Below are 20,384 nucleotides of genomic sequence, written 5' to 3'. Positions count from 1 at the left end.
GGTGAACAACTTGACACGGTTTAGGCTATGAAGCCTGGTGAGCAGGGAGTCTCATCTCAAAACAATTCATCCAAGTCTGTATAGTATACTCACCTTTTTCATCCATGGCCCTTGAAGCAGTGCTGTTTGTCTTAGTACTTGTTTTAGATAATCCTTCCAAATCTCCAGTGTTCTCCTCCTGTGGAGAAGTTAAACAATACAAGAAGCTTCTTAACCCTGCCTCCCTGGTCCTCCCCAAGGTTTTCCTTTTTATCTCAAAAACAAATTTCTAGCTGTTTTTTAATAAGTTTGTTGCAGAATTTTAAAAAAGTAACTCTTTTTTTGCAGCTAGTGAGGCTATACAAAGAGATACAAATTCTGAAGGCGGAACAGAATGAGATAAAACTCAACCATAAAGCAACAAGGGCACTCTCTTCCTCCCTGCAAAATAGAATCGGTCTTTTCCTCCCTCATCCTGTATCTTATCTTTCCGAGAGAAACTCCAAAGAAGGAACTGATAGGAACTTGCAACAGATTTCTTTTCTTTATTGGGTGTTGGAGGAGGGGACTAGGGGGAAGGGATAAAGAGGGAAAGCACCTAAGAGAATTTCAGGGTATCAGGGTAGGCTGATTTAGAGCAACGGTCTCTCAACAGTTGAATCATTCACTCTTAATTGCAGAACAGTTTTCAGCATGAAATACCAAAATGTTGTACTGTAATACTGATATAGTATGTAAAAAACAAAACAAACCCCAACCCACACAAATTAAAATATAAAATTAGAATTGTCTTCTAAACATTTGTCTTATAAATATTGAAAACATTATCTAGATGTGATTTCTTAGTGAAAATGGTTGGTATATTTTAGTTAAATTCTGCATTAAAAAACTTTCATGATATTGAAGGGAAAATAAAAAGATACCCCTTCAATATTCCTGCCTCTCTCCAAATTAAAGAGTACTGTCTCAGGATTCTTGTTCTAGATAGACAGGGCAGGCGGAAGGATGGGGTTAAAATCCTGTTTCTTTCCTTCACCATGACCAATTGAAATTCATGACGATACATGACTCTCTGCTTGGTTGTTAAAAATTCTTTGACTACTTTTTATTTAGTTCATCAGTCATTGGCAAAAAACAGAGACTCTGAACTGGTTTTAGTAAGCTAGAATTCAACTGCATATATTTCTATGAGCTAACTTAAACACTTTTGGAACACGGTGGAAAAAAATAAATTAGGGAAAGACAGAGAAAGGAGATGGAACTAGTTTGGAATAGACAATGAGCAGCACTGAGTCTCAGAAATGAAAGCATGCTTAAGAGGAGCTATCTAGCAGGAAATGGAGAAATCTGGGCCTAGAGAGCAGGAACAGAAATAAAATTTGTGAGCCACTTCCCTGAGTCATCAGATGAAAATAAGACCATATGAAAAAAGGGCAATGAGTGAGGCCAATCCTTGGACAACTTATATTTTAGAGGCAGGAAGTAAAGTAGAGAGAAGGCAGGTTATTAAAACTTTAACATAATATGTATCGCCATATTTCAATGTTTTGATACAAGCACATCTGTGGTAAAGCATCTGACACTTTGGAAGGAAGCACCTAGAAGCCTGAAGTCAATGACATCATTGAACAGAAACCTAAGCAATGGTTATATAAAAACTGTGAAATTATTACACTCTTACAGTATAAAATAATAAAGTACAGTACTTGTTTTTTTTTTCCTGCAGGATCCTAAAAAATATACATTTTATAATATAATGAACATTAGAGATACATAAAGTAAAAAGAATACTAGAATGAAAAATAATATTTTAATAAGTGTTCACAGTGATGAAATTAGGTTACCCCAAAACTTAAAATTAATACGTGGAAAGAATACCTTTATATCTTGCGGTTCAGTTTCAGAACACTGCCTCTGTGCTGTTTCTATTTTGGAATCTAGGACATCTGGATTATCATCTGTAAATCAGTTTGGACAGAATCACAAAGGAATAAAAGCTAAATGAAAAATGAAATGCACAGTTCTATTTTAAGACAGTTTAAGACTTCTTTTTTAGTCTTGTGATACAGTGAAAAGAAAAGTTATTCTAAATGTACTATGTCATGTGATTTAAGCACTAAACACTGACTGTGGCCCCTGCAAAACCAAAAAAGTAAAATATAAAAAGTAAAATAAAAAATCCACAAATGCTTAGCTGATATCAATATGCTAGAAGACTCTATGGTAAGGGCTTAGGGCATACAAAGTTCCCAGAGATCTGTTTAACTTCCTGAATGTGTTACCACCTAGGAGGTACAGCATAGTGATTGAGACCATGGGTTTAGGAATCAGATTTACTTGGTGGAAATAAAGTCACAATCTTGCCGAATCTTAATTTCTTTATTTATAAAATGACAATAATGCCTAACTCACACAGTTATTATGAATGTGTATAAAATAACAAGTATAGTACCTAAAATATGAACTCAAGAATTATAAAATAATTACATGCTCCTAACCAAAAAAGGAAAGTATTTATCCTTTCTTTCTCACATATTACTTAATACATATTTGTTACATTTGTACCTTATGCCAGGTATCAATGTATAAGTCTCTGTATCATCTGATATGGTAGCCATTAGCTATATGTGGCTGTTGAAATTTGAGTAATTAAAATTGAATGCAATTATAAATCCAGTGTTTCATTCCCACCAACCACATTTAATTGCTCAATAGTCACACGTGGCTAGTGGCTACTGTACTAGACAAAAGAACATTTCCATCACTGTAGCAAGTTCTGTGGGATAGCACTGTTACAGACCGTGGGAAAATCAACAGTATAAAGCACACAAGAGCTATTACATGAATTTTTATTAACATGCTTCACTAGCTCTGTGGGGCATCTGTTGATGATATAAAATAAGGAGTTAGATGGCATCTGGCTGGGTCCCAGGCACAGGTTACAGAGAAGTGTGGGTCTGTTTGAGTTCCAGGGTTTGGGTCTTCTGTAGGTAAAAATGTAGTTTCTAAATCAACTTCAGAAAAAGCCCTGGAGGGGCGCCGGGGTGGCTCAGTAGGTTAAGCCTCCGCCTTCGGCTCAGGTCATGGTCTCAAGCCCCACATCGGGCTCTCTGCTCAGCAGGGAGCCTGCTTCCCTTCCTCTCTCTCTCTCTGCCTGCCTCTCTGCCTATTTGTGATCTTGTCTGTCAAATAAATAAATAAAATCTTAAAAAAAAAAAAAAAAAAAGCCCTGCAGATGTCAAGCCAGTCTGGATACAAACTGGACTCCAGAGCTGTAAAAGTAAGCAATTATTCCTCTCAAAAATTTTCGATATTGGCCCAATATTTTGGATGTAAAAATAATATGATCTTCCAAGATGTCTGAAAAAGGAATATATATGGTCTAAATATGTTACCCAGTTCATCTTCTGAAGAGGGATAATGCTTCTTTCTTTTTCTTTTAGGCATCTGCCTTTCTTCCTCTTCATCCTGGAATCAAGAATGACTATATATTAATGTCAACAGAATTTGGAACCAAATCTACCGAAATGACAGTACATTTATTAGCTTTAGTCTTTGAAATAAGTTTTTTAAAAATCTAGAATAACACTTTCAGCATCTAGATTTGGATGACACTTATTTTGTAAGGTTGAGTCTTCTTCTTTTTTTTTTTTTTTGTATTGTATTTGAATGTAAATCCATACAAAACATTAGAGCCTGTTTCTGGTTAGTCAATGTATTCCAACCATTCTAAAATATGTTTTAAAAAACCAAACAACATACTGCTTCTTTTCCCATCTCTGAAGTCAAGATATGTCTTACAATCAGTGGCATGTCCTAAATTAATTGGTAGTGTTCTCCTCTTTCAGTGGCCTAGCAAAGAACTGAGGAAAGACAGTGTAAGAAATAACATTTAGCATTCCTGACTACAATGTGGACATAGTTACCAATAATTACCTACACGAGAGTATAAACAGATAAAAAGTGATATGGAGAGCCACTTAATTTTTAATTCATACAAAGAACTAAGGCCTTTGTACAAAAGCACTATATACAAAACATGAATACTTGAGTTTCTTATGCAAACCCACCTCTTTAGGATTTGTTTCAACACTGTGATCTCTTAAGGCTTCTGTACTGTCTTTTCTGCCGCTGGATATCTCTGATTAATAAATACAAAAAAGAGAAAAAAAAGTTAAGGATTTATTCATTCCAATACTTATTTTAGGGTGTGCATGGCAGCGGGAAGGACACTTTATAAGTCATTTTGATGGGGTCCTCATAGCAACCACGTAAGTTCCATGATTCGCATTTGCAGAATGTAAATAAATGGGTTTATGGAGGGATGAGGTCACTGGACTCTGCACAGTGACTTCACAGCCAGTTTCCTCCAGCTCAGGGAGCAATACAATGTGAAGATGTATCCAAGGAAAACAAGAGGTATTATTTCATAGCTGTCAGATTAGCAAACATTCACCAGTCTGGTAAAACCAAAAAAGAGAAGGTGTGGAGTTATAACTGGTACACCACCTGGGGACAATATGGCACATCCCTGAAGAGGTGCCCACCAACTCAGCAATTCCACACTTAAGTCCAGGTAAATGACATATGCATTGGGAGACAGGTACAAGATCATGCACAGCAGCACTCTGCAATTGGGAAAAGTTGCAAAAGACCCAAATGTCCACCAACAAAAGCAAAAGAGAATTACAGTGGTATATTCACACAATGGAATACCAAAGAGCAACTGAAATAAAGTAGTTAGAGTTATACATATCAACATGACACAATTTCAGAGCATAATACCAAATGAAAAAACAAGGTGGACAGTTTCTCTAACATGATCCCCTCTTCCTAAACTATGCAACATCAGGCTACATATTTTTTATGGAAATATATATAGCAATTGCAGAACAGTGGCTCCCTTTTGAGCGAGATAAGAGAGATTGGGATCAGTGAGGCATATGTGATTTCAACTATATCTGTAATATTTTTTTTAAAAGCACCTGAAGCAAACATACTACATTTTTAAAGATATGACAAAACTAGGTGATAAGTACATGAATGTTTATAATTATTGCTGCTTTACTTTGCTTTGAAATATGGTATATTATTATAAAAAGACTTCTTTCCCCCTCTTGGAATAAGGTATCAACAACATTCTATGTTCTTTTTGAGAGGAGAATTATCCCTCTGGAGTAGGTAGCCTCCACAGGTTTCATGGAATGAGGCCTGACTCCTAGGAGAAGATCGACATAAATGTGATACACTTGATCTACCAAAAAGAGACTGCCTGTCAGAAGTAAACACAGAACTTCTATAGTACAAACCTCAGGCAGCTACACATTTTGTATTCACATTGGATTAAGTCCACAGTGAAGTTACTGAGAAAGTTCTAGTAGCTATTTACGTCAAGGCGCCACTTAATAGCTGCAGGACCTTGAACAAAGCAGTGGACCCCTCACACCCTTGGTTCCCCAGCTACAGAAGTAATGCTGTTAATACCTACCAAATGATATGAATTAAGAGAAAATTTGTGAAGTAAATTAGCACAGGGCTTGGCATATAGAAAGCATTTAATTCAAATGGGAACTACAATTAAAACCAACATTAATACTACAAAATTCATTAACTTACCTTCTGTGTTAGGAGATTTGCTACAAAGTTCTTCATTTGCTCTTGAGCCCTTATTTTTGGCCTAAACATACCACAGAAAAGGTTATTTGTGGATAATATCACCAAAACAAGTAAGAGAACTGACATAACCTGGTTGTTTGTGGGAAATGTGGAAATGGGCTGGAATACATGCTCTTTTAAATTTCATCTACAAGAGGTAGAGCACAGAGAATCTTCCTTTTGAAGAAGTTTTGGTTTAACAAATTATCATCCTACTATGTTTTATTCTCCTTGTCTTTAAAACAGTTATAACAAAAGTGTAAGAAATTTTAAAAATAAATAAATAAATTTTGAATTCTATGAATTTTCTTCCCATCCATATCCTCATAACTTTTTTATTTAAAAATGCTAAAGGATCCTGTCATTTTGTCATCATCTCTCTGGCAAATCTCATCAACTGTACTTTTATTTTTTTAACTGAGGGGAAGTCTTAGAATTTCCTACAACATTCTAAATCCTAACTACAGAATTTCATGCATATTTGGAAAGGCCAGTGATATTCTCAGATTGGGGAAAGGTAGCTGCCAGGGTCCTCAGGGTAATGAGGTGTGGAGGAGCACTGGCTCCACATTTGGAATCCTGTTGGAGAGTAAATCTGAACCAAACCAAATGGGTTTTTCTCTTTCCTCTTACTCAGCTGACTGTATATGAGTTTCTAGCCATAAAGCAGGATGTTTCAAGGGGTGAAGATAGCCCTCTGTTGTCTGGCAGTGCACAGAGCTCCCCGGAGTTCTCTTGGGACACTGGAAATAATGTGTCTCTTTGCAATTTGCAGGCATTTTACAGAATGTTCTCTCCTGGTATCAGGTCCCCTGTGCATTAAGAAAGACATAAAATTTCTTTCAAGCACCAAAGACATTATGACAGCCACAGCTGGGAAAGAATAAGTATATGTGGCAATTAGAGTGTAGTATCTTCATAAAGGCTTTCCAGAAACACAAAAAGAACTTTAGTTCTCAAAATGTTTTGTTTATAGCACCAGGATAATTTCAGATGTTGTAATCCAATTATCAAACTTGTTACAATAATAAAAAATAGAAAGTTCATGGTTCTTTGAAGGATTTCATTAGTAATTCCAAGGTGAGTTTCCTAGTCTGAGGTATCTGGGCCTTCTTCTGTTTCCTTAAATGTTTCACGAGTGATCTTTTTTCTTGGGGAAAACAACTAAAATTCCTAACATCAGTAAATACAATTGTACACTGGCCTGAGTATCTCAGCTGGTATGCTGCACGTGAGTGGAGAGCATACTAGAAATAGCCTCCTGTCTCCTAAAGAATGCACAGACTACCTTTGCTAGATGTCCCTTTTACATTTGCTCTCAAAACACCAAGCCCCATAACAAAACTCAAACCATTACGGTGACTTACATTATTAAGTGATTCATTCACCAAGAAAGGCTCCCTCTGTAGTTCGGCTGTTCGAAAACAAAAATGAGAAACAAGGAAACTGAATATTGTTTCTGAACCACAGAGAATAAACTTAGAATTTTTTAAGGTAAAGCAGGACTATGTCGCTATTGCCTAGCTGCCTTATGAACTATTAAATTCTGACCAATTATTTTCTATAAACTGTGCCTGCCATTATTCTAGAAAAACAACAGAAATTAATGTTGCCTGCATTTTTATAATAATGGCAATGGTCCATTAAATCCCTGCACCTATTTAACTATGTTGGTCATCTGAAGCTTAGGAGAAAGGTAGACCTTTGCTGTAACTGTTCAGCAGCAAAGTGACACTGGTTCATTTAAAAATAATGCCATCAAGTGAAAAGTTAAGATTCTATTCCTTCAAACAGCAATGGTCTATTTATATTCTCTGGAAACTTGAAGTACGAGCTCTACTGTTTCTACTCAACAATGACAGAACGCACATTTTTCTTTTAAACAACTTCCTTTTACGTAAGTAGATCCTTTATTGAATCGTACCTAAACACAGTGAAGTCATCTGGAATAAACTGTGGGAACAAAGGACTTCAGAATCCAAAAATGTTACCTTCTTGACAATTAACAAATGGGATTATTATTTGTACCTTTTAAAATAAAGATTTTATTTATTTATTTGAGAGCTTGGGGGGGGGCGGGACAGAGGGAAAAGCAGACTCCTGCTGAGCAAGAAGCTGGATGTGGGGCTCCATCGCAGGACCCTGGGATCATGACCTGAGCCGAAGGCAGACGCTTAACTAAGCCACCTAGGTGCTCAATTATTTGTACTTTAACACATATATACAAGTTTTAACTAATACATCTAGGTTTTGAATAAATCTGTCATCATTACGGTTTTAACACATCAGCATGAATGGTTTCTCAGGCCTTGGGGTGGTCTTCCAGGACTGCCTGATACTTCTGTTTATAAGGCTTTTGAGATCACATACTTTGAAGGTCACCCCTTCAGATGGTTTTGCCTTAGAAGGTCCCTGCCCTGATCACCCCAGATAGTCCTGGGTGAGGATTTATATACACTACTCCTTACACACTGCTCTTCCCTTTGCTGTGTCCACCTAATGCAAACCTATTCATGCCTCCATATCTGGTTCCAACTTAGGGGGAGTGACGAGTGTTATGAAAATTCAAAACTTACATATTCTTTGAGCCTTCAGTTCTCTTTCATGGAAATACTTAGGGAAACACATAACTACACACATATGAAGTTCATTGCAGCTTTATTTATAATAGTAAATACTATAAAACGAGACCACTGAAGATCTAACAAGTGGGAAAAGGTGTTACAGACTACTTTCAGCTGTTAAAACAAATGAAGTCAATCTGTATGCACTAAGTAAAAAAAAAAAAAAAAGGAAATTAGAAAACACTACAAATACTATGATTACATTTTTGTTTGAATATAGGGTTGTATTTAAGGAGGGTATCATGAGAAGTGGGAAAACGATTATGCGCTTCTATGGGTCTTACTTTCTATAATTAAAGGGGAGAGAGAGATTGGTTCAGTTTAAACCCTTGCCCTCCCCAAAGCCCTCCCCAAAGCCCTCCCCAGCAAAGCTGATCCCACCAGACACGAACGTATCTTTATTAGAGAAAGCACCTTTCTCCCAGCATGTTATTTCTGCAAACTCCCTGAGCGCAGACAGGGACTTCATTCTCTACCTCAATTTCCCTTACCTTGCTTACCAATGTTTGTTGGGGGAATAATTTAAAGAGCCAAGGTCATCACATTGTAAACATCTAGTTGCTGTCCTAGCACCTTCCCCAAGAGCTTGGATTGTGGTCTGGGGCACAATGTGTTTCCAGGGATACCACCTCTACTCTCACCCCAGGAACAGAGCACTTGATTTACTTTTAATCAACCAGCAAGTACGTTCATCTGGCCAAAGTAATTAGTTTAGAATGGACAAAGGTACCTAAGCTGAATCAGAATAAGTCTTGGGATTTTGGCCAGGAATGAGAGGACAAAGATATTTCTCTAGAGACTTGCAAATGAGAAAGCAATTACCTCAACTGGGGTCTAAGGGAAAGGGAAGAAATTGGGTCTTTGCAAGATGGGTCTTTGGGGACATCACCATGCTCTTGGATCATGCTCTGCCTGAACTTTGCAATTTTGTGAATAATATTATGAACTGGATGTTTGAGTCCCCCCAAAATTCATATATTGAAACCCCAAGTCCCTAGTGTGATAGTATTTGGAGGTAGGGCCTTTGGGATGTTTAAGTATCATGAGGGTGGAACATTGTGCTGGGATTAGTGTCTTTATGGAATAAGGAGAGGAGATCTCTTTCTCTGCATGCATACATGCAAAAATATAACCAAAAAGAGATTCCTTACCAAGAACCTGACCATGCTGGCACCCTGAACTTGGATCTCCAGGCTCCAGAACCAAGGGAAATAAGTATTTGGTGCTTAAGCACTCAGTCTATGGAATTCTGTTCTAAGAGCCTAAACTGCCTAAGATGGTGAGCTAATACATTTCCTGTAAACATTTGCAGGTTTTTTTGTGACTTGCAACTAAAATCACCCTGACTGCTCTAGGCAGCTTGCATGGACATTTTAACATGGGGGGGCGGGGGAAAGAAAGAAATAGCATAAATTTGGTGACAGGCTCTAAAGTTGCTTTTACTTTCCCCCCTAGTTAACATGCAGATCAGAAGAGACAATACCGTAATGACTAGAATACAAACCAGAAATAATTGTCCATTGTCACAATTCTCATTTCTATTTCCCTAACCCAGTGGTTCTCAAAGTGTGGTCCAAAGACCCCTGGGGCTCCTGAAATTGTCGTTCAAGGGCTCCAGGAGGTCCACACTACTGTCAAAATACTAAGATGTTATTCACCTTTTAAATTCATGAGTACACAATGCAATTTTCCAGAGGCCATGTGATGTTCCCAGAATTATCTGAAAAGGCTATTAAAATCAACCATGTTAAGTGTGATGCTGAATTTTCTTCATATACTTCAACCAAGGCAACAACGGCAACATATTGAATATAGGAACAGCATGAGTAACCAGCTGCTTTCTATTATGCTAGATTTAAAGAGAGTTGCGAAAATGCAAAACCATGTCGCTTTTCTCACTGCATTTTGTCATTTGGGAAAATCTGCTACTTTTCATGAAAAACAGTGTTATTTATGTTAACCTATAGTGAGTTAATTATATTGGATGGATATGTATATTATAACCTTCTCAGTTTTAGTTTGTTATTTGGTAAATGTCAACAGGTATAATCCACATAACGCAAGTTCTCTAGGATCCTCAATAATTTTTAAGAGTATAAAGTGGTCCTAAGTTTGGGAGCTGCTGCCTTAAAAGACTCTCTCCTACAAAACATGAAGTAGACACTGAAGACAGCGCACAGAGACTGGGAAGAGCCTGTGCAAACTGGCAGCAGCGTCAGTGGTCACTGGGGCCCAGCTAGAGTCCAAAGGCCAACAGGCAGAGGTGTGAGTGGGTGCATGGACTGTAAGCTAGCTTTTGGAAAGGAGGTGTGACAGCACCTGGAAGGGAAGGAAGGTGCATGGAGACACATTTTGGGGAAAGAGCAAGAGTCTGCTTCAAAGCAACTTGCTTTCTGCTTTACTTATTTGGAAATAAGAGATTTACACATTACCTTACATAAAACTGACCGATAACTGATGAGAAAAAGTATATGCTAAAAATAAAATAGTACAGAATCCTCTCCAGCCTATGTTAAAAAGTGAGAGGCAAATTCACATAGCCTGTCAGGTTTTTATTATGAATCCGCTATTATTTTATTTTTTTTTAAGATTCATTTATTTGAGAAAGAGCAGAGCGAGTGAGAGAGAACATGAGTGGAGAAGAGGGCCACAGGGAGAAGGAGAAACAGACTCCCCACTGAGCAGGGAGTCTGATGGAGGATTTGGTCTCAGGACCCTGAGATCATGACCTGAGCCAAAGGCAGATGCTTCACTGACTGTGCTACCCAGGCACCTCTCAGCTATTGATTTTAAGCTGTAACGGAAGAAAAAACCATAGGCCAGGAAATTAATGTGAACCACTGCGGAAAGGAGCTTACCTACTCCACTTGGTTTTCTCCCACATGGACTAGCTGGTGCTGTTAGAGTTTCATGGTTTTTTTCTTCCTCCGACGGTACAAATGTCTAAAAAGACCAAAGCACCATAAAAAACTAAGTTAACTGAGGTTTTTAAAACAAGAAGTCATGACTAACCTAAACTTAATTAAAACATCTAGCATATTGTAACAACATAAAAGACTACTTTCAAGTCTGTGCAAAATTGAAAATGAATACATGCCAACTTTCTAAAACAAAAACCAAAATCAATCTAATCTCATATTTCATCCATCAATGGTTCTCCCGTTGCTTTAAAAGTTAAACTCCAAATCAGTAATGACACACATGACCCTCCTTAATCATGTCCCTTCCCTCGTCAGGTCTGCATTTGTCCACACAATATGCTGTTATCACTGCAGTGCCCATGGCTCACAATTGGCCCTCCTGCTCTGTGTCTAGAACATGCATCTTTGCCTGCAAGGCTCTTTTTGTTTCTTTCTCCTCTGGTAAACTTCTACTCTACTTGTAAAACCCCACTCCAATATCTTCCTTGCAAACCCTCCTGTCGGTATACCCATGGCTCTGGCTAGTAAGTGGAGTCTCCTCTGCATGTACATTGCTACCTTGTTTCTCATATACTCAAAAGGGTGCCATGAGGTCAGGCTGCAAAGGGGCTGTGGAGATTCAAGTTATATTTTGGAAATAGATCGGGCAAGAACTGGCAATAGATTAAATATGGGGTGACAAGAAGAGACTGAAGGTGACTCCTCCTGTCTGGTTTGAGAAAATGGAAATATGATGGCACTATTTACCGAGATTGTTGAGGTTCTTAGCTTTCCTGCCTCATGATATGACAGAAACAATGTGTCAGTGTATTAAGTACACTGGCAACAGGAGCCACATGATGCTTAAGGACACATACATCTGCGTGCAGCAGTCAAATGGCACTCATATCACCTATAGCTCAGCATAATTGGACTATCAGCCATACCTCAGTTTTCAAGGTGCCTTTCAGTGCCCGTCCTCCCAGAACATTCGGTGGAGATTCTTCATTGCCTAATGAAATTCAGACCATAAACCAATTAAAGAATTTGCTTACAAAATACACGCTGAATTAAAAGGTAACAGGATGCTATTATCTAGCATGCCATGACCCCTTCCTCTGCTGTTTTATTTTGCCATCAGTAGAAAACAATAAAAGGAATATGGATGAAAAGTCTTGGATGAAAGGCAGGGGTCATTTACTCATTTTGGGGAGTGAAATTGTTTCTTGCTGTTAAGACGGCGGCCCAGAAAGAATAACAAAAGATTATTTCTGGAGACATCACATTTCCAAATATTTTTCTACAGTGTTCTGTATCAAGTTTGGCCCTAAAAGAAAATATTCTGGGCCACTGATATATATTCTCAACAAAGAAAATGTTTATGAACAGACTCACTTTGTTGCTTCACTCTGACACAGCAAAGCTGAAAATCAAATTAGGAAGCCATGAGGCAGACAAAAGGAAAATGGCATTTTCTCTGGTGGAGACTCAATCCTATCCCTGTTGTAGTCCTTTCTTTCTCTCTCCCTTGTCCCTTTGTGACTGTGGCTTCCAGTTCTTTCACCCACCCATACAGAAGCCTCCAGCGAAAATCCTTCTTTTCTCTAAGAGGCTGCAGGCTTTTCCTTGGCAAAAACTCTTCTGTTTTGGGGCGCCTGGGTGGCTCAGTGGGTTAAGCCTCTGCTTTCGGCTCAGGTCATGATCTCAGGGTCCTGGGATCGAGCCCCGCGTCGGGCTCTCTGCTCAGCAGGGAGTCTGCTTCCTCCCCTCTCTCTCTGCCTGCCTCTTTGCCTACCTGTGGTCTTTCTCTCTGTCAAATAAATAAATAAAAAATCTAAAAAAAAAAAAAAAAAACTCTTCTGTTTTTTTGCTCCTTCATGGAAACAAAGGTGGGGAGGGGAAGGAGTAACAGACTGTAGCAAGGGTTAAGTCATAAAAATCTGCAAATCATTCAATTTACCCAGGCTAAATTCAATGGAAAAATTTCCAAGTTATTTCAACCCTTGGAATACTTCTTAACGGCGCCTTTCTTAAGTCCCTATAATGAACAGGACTCAATCTACTGGCCTCAGCTTCCTGAGGCTGTATTTGATGACATTCAAGGTCTGTTCCAGTTTAAAAATCTAGGACACCAAAATTTATACAGCCAGAGTAGAAAAGTCAACATCCCTGACCCTTCTAGTCTAGCCCATGATGTCCCTCTGAGTTCTCAAAGATTCTAAGCACCTGCCACCAGAGTGTCACTGCCTACTTAAAATACAAGGCTGGACTCACAGCTGTTCCCCATTTTGAAGAGTTACCTTTGCATTCCCAGAGCCTAGCACAGTAGTAGCTGGCACTACTGTGTGTATGGCATAGTGAATGACTGAGCCCAAAAGCTTACCCCTTTGAAAGTTATCAAGTATGTCTAGCAAGACTGACACTCTTTGAAGCCTGTCAGGAGGAAACATTTTTCTTTTTTTTTCAAATTTCAAATCAAAACTCATTTTACCTGAACATAAAACTCAGTTAAAAAAAAAAAAAAAGTGCTTCCCTGATTTTAAGTAGCCAGCTGAACTAAACTGACATACCACAAGACAATAGGACATCAGATGAAGGCTGGAATGGTGTTTGTAACTATTGTCCCCATCTTACACAACAGAAAACTGAAGTTCTGAGGTAATTTTTGTCTAACAGGCCCCAAGGACTACGCAAGTTATTTAAACAATCAGAACCCATTTCCTCATTTGTAAAATGAGGATGATAAAAAAATACTCATTTCGCAGGGCTGTTGTAAGGTAGTGTTCATTTTGACTCACAAGAAACCTGAGAGTCAAAGGTTGAGCAACCTGCACATAGCTTCCCCTCCCCCAGCTTCCTGCCTCTGCTCTCCTAGCACAGGAAAAATGGGTCTAAGGTTTTCATTTTAAACCCAAGTTTCCAAGCTCAATCTTCCCATTTGAGAAGTTATTTTGTGACATTCTGGAACCAAAATCCTCTTTTGGAAGACTGTTTAAAATGTACTCTACAAGCAATCATCTTTGTAAGATGTTAAAATGTGCAATTACAGAGATTCTCACCTATGTCATGCAAATTTTCTTCAGGAGGAACCTTGAGGTCTACCTCCTCCTGGGATGATTTCCTCATGCCATTACCATCTTCTGTTTTCTCACTGGACCTTTGAACCAGCCGTTTGTCATTGTGATCACCCTTTACAGTCAAGTCGTGCTCATAGTTTGGAGCAGACAGAGCTACATTGTAGGCAGCTGGAAGGACTAGCGCGTGGCAAGGGCCAATTTCTGATTCTTGGCCATTAATACATTCAGTGGTAGTGTTCACGGGGGCCGTGGGCCAGGACTGCTCAGGGGAGGATGGCTCCACTGCAGTGTCTCTGGCAGGTAGCATGTCATCTGTGTTCTTAGCACCAGGACTTACTGCTGGCAAGCAGCAGATCCCGAGGGAGGGGTCCTCCGTCGTTAGCCCCGCCCTTTGCTCTGGTCCCGCCAGATTCTCAGGTGAGTCCACTCCCCTCTGCAGATCCCTTCCTGCCCAACAGGTGCTATGGCCTGCGGCAGCCACCTCCTGGCTCCCCCGTCTTCTCGGAACAGAGCTCAGCCACACACTCCTCTCTGCCGCATTTATGAGGCCCAAATTGCTCTCACTCTGTCCCTTCCTCACTAGTGGCACCTCGCAGGAACCGTCCCGCCTGCACCCCTCCTCCGATGCTTGTGCAGCCCCTGGCGGGCCGCCCGCAGCAGAAGGCTCATAGACTGCCACCCTGCGGTGCCCCTCCTCGGTGCCCGCGGCTCTGCCCCCTGCCGGCGGCCCAGGGTGTGGACAGCTGTTTGCGCACATCAGGCAGGGCCTCGGGGCCTCGCCCTTGCTCATCCTGTGAGCCGACGGTTGCGCTTTCCCATCCACGCTACTTGCAGTTCGCGGGTTCTCATCCAGCCTGTCAAGGCCGGCGGGCGCCAGCACGCACTCAGCAGTGCTGGTGGAGATGATGGCGGCGTCACTCAAATCCTCCATCCTTGCCGCGTCAGGTGGCTCGTCGTCCTGCGGGGGAGCGCCCATCATGACTGCTTCTCGGCCTTCGGAGGTGCTTGTGGAAATCATGGTGGTGTCGCTGATCTCCTCTGCTCGGGTAACGGAGGGCTGGACGTCCTCCTGTGGGGCGGCGCTGGACACGGGGCCCTCGCAGTCTTCTCCCGAGCTGGTGGAGATGATGGCGCTCCCGTCTTTCTCTTCCAGACCCACAGTGGTGGGTCGCACCTTTTCGCTTTCGGCGAGGACGCCAGAAATAGAAGCCTCGCACTCCTCTGCTATGCTGGTGGAGATGAGCGCGCACTCGTCTTTCTCCTCCTTGCTAGTTGAGGCAAGAGGGCTCTCAACCGCTGTGGCCGCACTGGGCATGGGCCCCTCGAAGTCGTCGGTGCTCACTAGGCCGGAGTCCTGAGCGCTTTCTTCCATGGTGGCCACTGGCTGCTGACTTTCTGCACACGTGATGGTTGTGGCACTGGAAATGGGCACTTCGAACTCCTCCCCTATGCTCGTGGAAATCATGGCACACTCATCTTTCTCTTCATTTCTCATAGCAGGGAGCTGGCTCTCATCTCCGGACACTGCACTGGGCATGGGGGCCTCAAATTCCTCCATGCTTATTCTGGTGCCTTCCTTATTTTCTCCCGTTCTCAGCACACTTGAATGACCTTCTTCCACGGCTGTAACTGTGCTTAACTGAGTGCTGTAGTCATGCGTGGTACTGGTGGAAATCATCAAGCCTTTGCCTGGACTTTTACCCCCAGCTAAGCAAGTCTGGTTGGTAACACTGTCACTAGCTGTACTAGCCATAAGGCCATCGCATTCTTCATTGTCCACTGAGGTGATGATACCTTCGTCTTCTTTTCCACTGGGTGATGTGTGACCAGCTTCACATTCTGGGACTGCCCTGGATGCAAGCACCTTGTAGCTGCCCCCCACCAGGCCGGTGGAAATTGTGGTATCATCAACTTTTTCTTTTCTGGTGAGCAAATTGTCACTCTGACCTGAAGCTGCACTAGTCATGGGACCCTCACCACCTTCGGGAACTGGTGCCACTTCACCCTTCCCTGCGGCCACGCTGGTTACACTGCTTTCTACAATCCCTTTTGCACTGAAGCAGATCTCCCTATGTTTCATGCCTTTCTCTGCACCACTCATGCTGTCAACATTGCTCTCGCTGGCATTGGTGATGGTGGCTCCAGCCTCTGCTCCCACGTGCCCTGCTGCAGTACCAATCTGACTGTCACCTTCTTCGGCACTTCCACAAATTGATAACCCTTCACTCTCCTCCTCTGTCCCAGTGCAAGTGGATGCATGCCCAATTTCATTTCCCCTTCCAGTACTGGTCACCACCCCTTCACCTTCCTCATCCTCCTCTTTTGCACCGGTGCTGGTTACAATTCCTTCATCATCACAAGGCCCAGCAGCGACGGATGGTACGTTAGTGGCTTCTTTGGCTACTGTGCTGTCCATTGCACTCTCTCCGTTGTCTTCTGATTCAGAACTTAGAGGAAAGCCCTCACTGCCCTCTTCTGAACCTGTGCAGCTCCCCAACCCCTCTCCATCTTCTTCTGTTATCCCTGTGCTGGTGACGGCACTTTCGCCTTCTGCCCCGTCATTCACAGAAGCATTTCCTTCCTGGGGGGCACTGGTTCCTGGTGGTGTGTCATTACTGACAAGGGCCACAGCTGCGCCTGTAACCACATGCTCTTCCTGTCGTTTGGCGCCTGTTACTGGGCACATAACAGAAGTAGCACTTCTCCTTTCTGCTCCGGTACATGTCACAGTTCCCTCAGTTTCTTTTTTGGGGCCCATTCTCGTCAGATTTCTCTGGAATCCATCCACCTCTTCACTGCTTAAGGAGCCCTCCCTTATTTCTGTCCCCGCACTTGTCACCGCGCCATCACTTTCAACCTCACTAATAAAGGTAACAGTTCCTTCAGCCATTTCCGAGTCTGTACGTGAAGAACCATCACATTTTTCTTCAGAGCCGGCACTGGTGACAGCGTCATCCTTCTCTTCTGTCACACCACTGTTGACATCATCTTCAACCGTGACTTCATGAGCAGTCACAGGGCCCACTGCTCTCTCTTCAGATTCAGCCATAGCACACTCTCCACTTTCTCCCTCCTTGGTGCTTGTAAGGAAGGTTTCACTTTCAGCAAATCCTTCTGTGACAACGCTGCCACCTTCTTCTGCTGCAGCAAAAACCGTGTATTCACTGGCTTCTGCCCCAGTGTGAAGAGGATTGTTTTTAGAGCATGCACCTGTTATGAAGCCTTCATCTGCCTCAATGCTTGTGCAGGGCACAGCCACCTCACCCTCTCCTGTTTCTGAGGAAGTGGTCGTGGCATCCCCTGCCTTTACTGTATTTAGGGGAACACCTTCGTCTTTCCTTGCAGTGCTAGTGGCAAAAGAAGTCTTTTCTGCTCTGCCAGACCCGGTTGTGCCATCGGCAGTTTCTCCATTCCTTTGCTGTAAAACTAAGGAAGCAGCGTTATTTCCAGCACTGGTGTCGACCTCGCTACTTTCAGTCCTTCCTTCAAACACAACGGATTTGTTTTCCATTTCACCTGGGCCACTACTACACTTAAGTTTGACGGTCTCAGCATCTTTTTCTGTTCTTATGCCTACCACAGGGTCAACAGTGATGCCATGCTTTTTGCCATTTTCTAGTACCACTCTTGTTGTCTCCTTTGAACTGGGCTCTGTGTTGAAGTCACTTTCTTTTCTGGCCATGTCCATAAAGCTGCCTTCTTTGTGAGCATTCTCATTTTCTGTATTGACATCCATTAACTTGCTACCAACAGGCACAATTACTTTTCCTTGTGTAGTGTGCAGCACAGCAGGCTGGAAACCTTCTGGTATGTGTCTTCTGCTATCCATGCTTGCTTTTGCCAGTGTATCTACTGTGGAAACTGCCCCACTTTCTTTGCTGTCACTTGTCCTAGGGACTTCTGATTCCCTAAGAGTCAAACTTTGGTTAGGAATATCAGAGTGCTCTACAAGGGAAGTGCTAGCTGTGCCACCTTCTAAAACAGTCCTTTTGTCAATCAAAGGACTTACATCTGCATCACAAGATTCCTTCTGAGGGATTACAGTTACTGAACTTAAGGACGGTGAAGGATCTAAATTTGGGGAATGCTCATGATCAGCATTTCCTTGAGCAACATGTTCTTCAGTGAGTGTGGTTGTGTTTTTCAAATTCTTCTGTGTCCTATCATTTTCTGATGGGGCTCGTGACAATAGTCTATGACTAGTTTCAGAGTCTGTATTTGTTTCATGAGTTCCCTGTTGAATGGGTTCTTTTTCCCCAGGGTTCAGTTTGGACACAGCACTTTGGATATGCACTTTCTTGGTAACGGTGCCTTTATGGTCAGCGTGTTTTTCAGAATTACCAGTAACTCCTGTTCCACGTCCTGATTTACAGGCTGGAGCTGCTGTTTTTGAATCTACTGTGGAAGTTCTTAATTCATCCTTTAGAACGATATTGGTTTTTTGTTTCATAACATTTTCAGAGTCACTGCCTTGCTGAGAACTATTACTGCTGCCATCTTGGGTTTTAGATACTTCAAATACATTTTCAACAGATGGCTCAGAATCAATTTCCATTGGCTCTTGTTCAGGCATTACTGTGGTATCACTGCTCTTTTTTGGTTTCTGAACAGAGGAACTATTGGGAGTGCTCAAGGAGTTTGCTGCTGGTTTTTCTTCTCCTTTGGTCATTTCTTGGGATAAGCTTCCTCTTCGGTATTCACACAACCTTCTACTTAATTTCTTTTCCAAAACCGAACTATTCCCTCTGGCCTTTTCATGATTACTGTCAACTTCTTTACCATCCTTGTCATCTGATTTATTTTCTTCCTTCCTTTTCATTTCCTTACTACCATGCTTTAAGGTTCTGCTTTTGTGCCCATCTGATAACTTTCTCTCGGGTCTGGAGGAGCCTGAATCCTTATCAGCTTTGTATTTCTCCTTTGCTAATGGTAACTTGGTTCTGTGACTAGAATCCTTCTGTGTACCATGTGCTGAAGAAGCGGCACTGTCCAATACAACTTCAACACCAATTTCCTCAGAAGGTTTGTCTTCAACTTTAGACTTCCGCTGTCTATCTGGGTCGATTTCTTCTGTGTTCTTCTCCTTATCTGGTTTTGGAGTGGCCACCTGTTTTGTGACACTTTCTTGTAATTCCGTTTCAACTACTTTTAACTGTTTGCCTTGACTTTTTGGTTTAGACTTTAACGTAAGTTTCTCTTCTAATAAGCTCTTTGTTCTTCGCTTCTCCTTGTGAACCACCTCTTCTGGTTTTGGATTACTATCTAAATTAGTTGAGTCTGTATCACACTTATCCTCTGAATAACTTTCACTTCTTCTCTGTAATGCAATTCCATGTTGCTTAGAACTCAGAGAATCTTTCTGAATTTTAGAATCACTTGATCTTCTTGATTTGTGCTCTGCCTTAGTCTTTTCGGCTGATATGTGCCTCTCTTTTTTGTTGTTTTCTTTACGAACATTCTCATCTGTCTTTATAATATATTCAGAAACTGGCTTTCCATCTTTGCCCAAAATTGATAACTTCCTTTCATTCTTATGTTTACTTTTTCGCTCCGTTTTTTCATCTGAAGAAAGTTTCGTTTGTTGATTTTGCTTTTGGATATTTTCATCCATTTTTAAACCTTTCTCTGAAGAATGAAGCTCAGTCTCATCACCTGCTTTATGCATACTGTCACCTTTATATTTATGTTTTGTAGATAATTTGTCTTCTGACAGAGTCTTGTCTTTTTCAGGCTTTTCCTTGGAAGATTTTGTCTCTTTCTTAGGTAGGCTTTTCACATGTGCTGTTTCAGAATCGTCTTTTTTTAGATGCTTTTCATTTTTAAGTGTGCTTTTCTGTTTCTGGGGCTCTTCTGTGCCAATTTCCGACCGTTCTGCTTGCCTTTTCCCATCTCTTGTATCAGGCTCTTCTTGTGCCCCTTCCACCACAACAGGGGTAGATGTGCGTCTTTTATGTTCTCTTTCTATTTTGGATTCATTTTTGTTTTCATCAGCTGAATGCAAAGATTCTGAAAGTCTCCGGGCAGGTTTACTTGGTTCACTTTTTGCATGAACATGCTTCAGATCCTTTGAAGAAGATACCTTTTCCTTTTCACAATGCTGTAAGAAAATAAAAGTTAAAATATGAGCAATACTAAAATCGACCTTTATA

General features: G+C 41.3%; 1 protein-coding gene across 3 annotated transcripts in view; it reads right to left on the bottom strand.

Annotated features, from left to right (window-relative positions):
• The window catches only part of BOD1L1 (biorientation of chromosomes in cell division 1 like 1), a 55,171-nt gene that overhangs the window by 12,382 nt on the left and 22,405 nt on the right, over nt 1–20,384 (bottom strand). For all 3 annotated transcript variants that reach the window (XM_044226129.1, XM_044226130.1, XM_044226131.1), the window contains exons 10-18: nt 14,218–20,332; nt 12,106–12,170; nt 11,117–11,201; nt 7,002–7,048; nt 5,596–5,656; nt 4,050–4,120; nt 3,375–3,447; nt 1,858–1,937; nt 94–178 (exon numbers count right to left, since the gene is read on the bottom strand). In XM_044226129.1, coding sequence (XP_044082064.1) covers nt 94–178; nt 1,858–1,937; nt 3,375–3,447; nt 4,050–4,120; nt 5,596–5,656; nt 7,002–7,048; nt 11,117–11,201; nt 12,106–12,170; nt 14,218–20,332 — 6,682 coding nt within the window. The remainder of the gene's footprint in view (nt 1–93; nt 179–1,857; nt 1,938–3,374; nt 3,448–4,049; nt 4,121–5,595; nt 5,657–7,001; nt 7,049–11,116; nt 11,202–12,105; nt 12,171–14,217; nt 20,333–20,384) is intronic.

Source organism: Neovison vison, chromosome 11, assembly GCF_020171115.1.
Source record: "Neovison vison isolate M4711 chromosome 11, ASM_NN_V1, whole genome shotgun sequence".
In the NCBI taxonomy this organism is placed as follows: domain Eukaryota; kingdom Metazoa; phylum Chordata; class Mammalia; order Carnivora; family Mustelidae; genus Neogale; species Neogale vison.
This window is presented reverse-complemented; position numbering and strand designations above follow the sequence as displayed.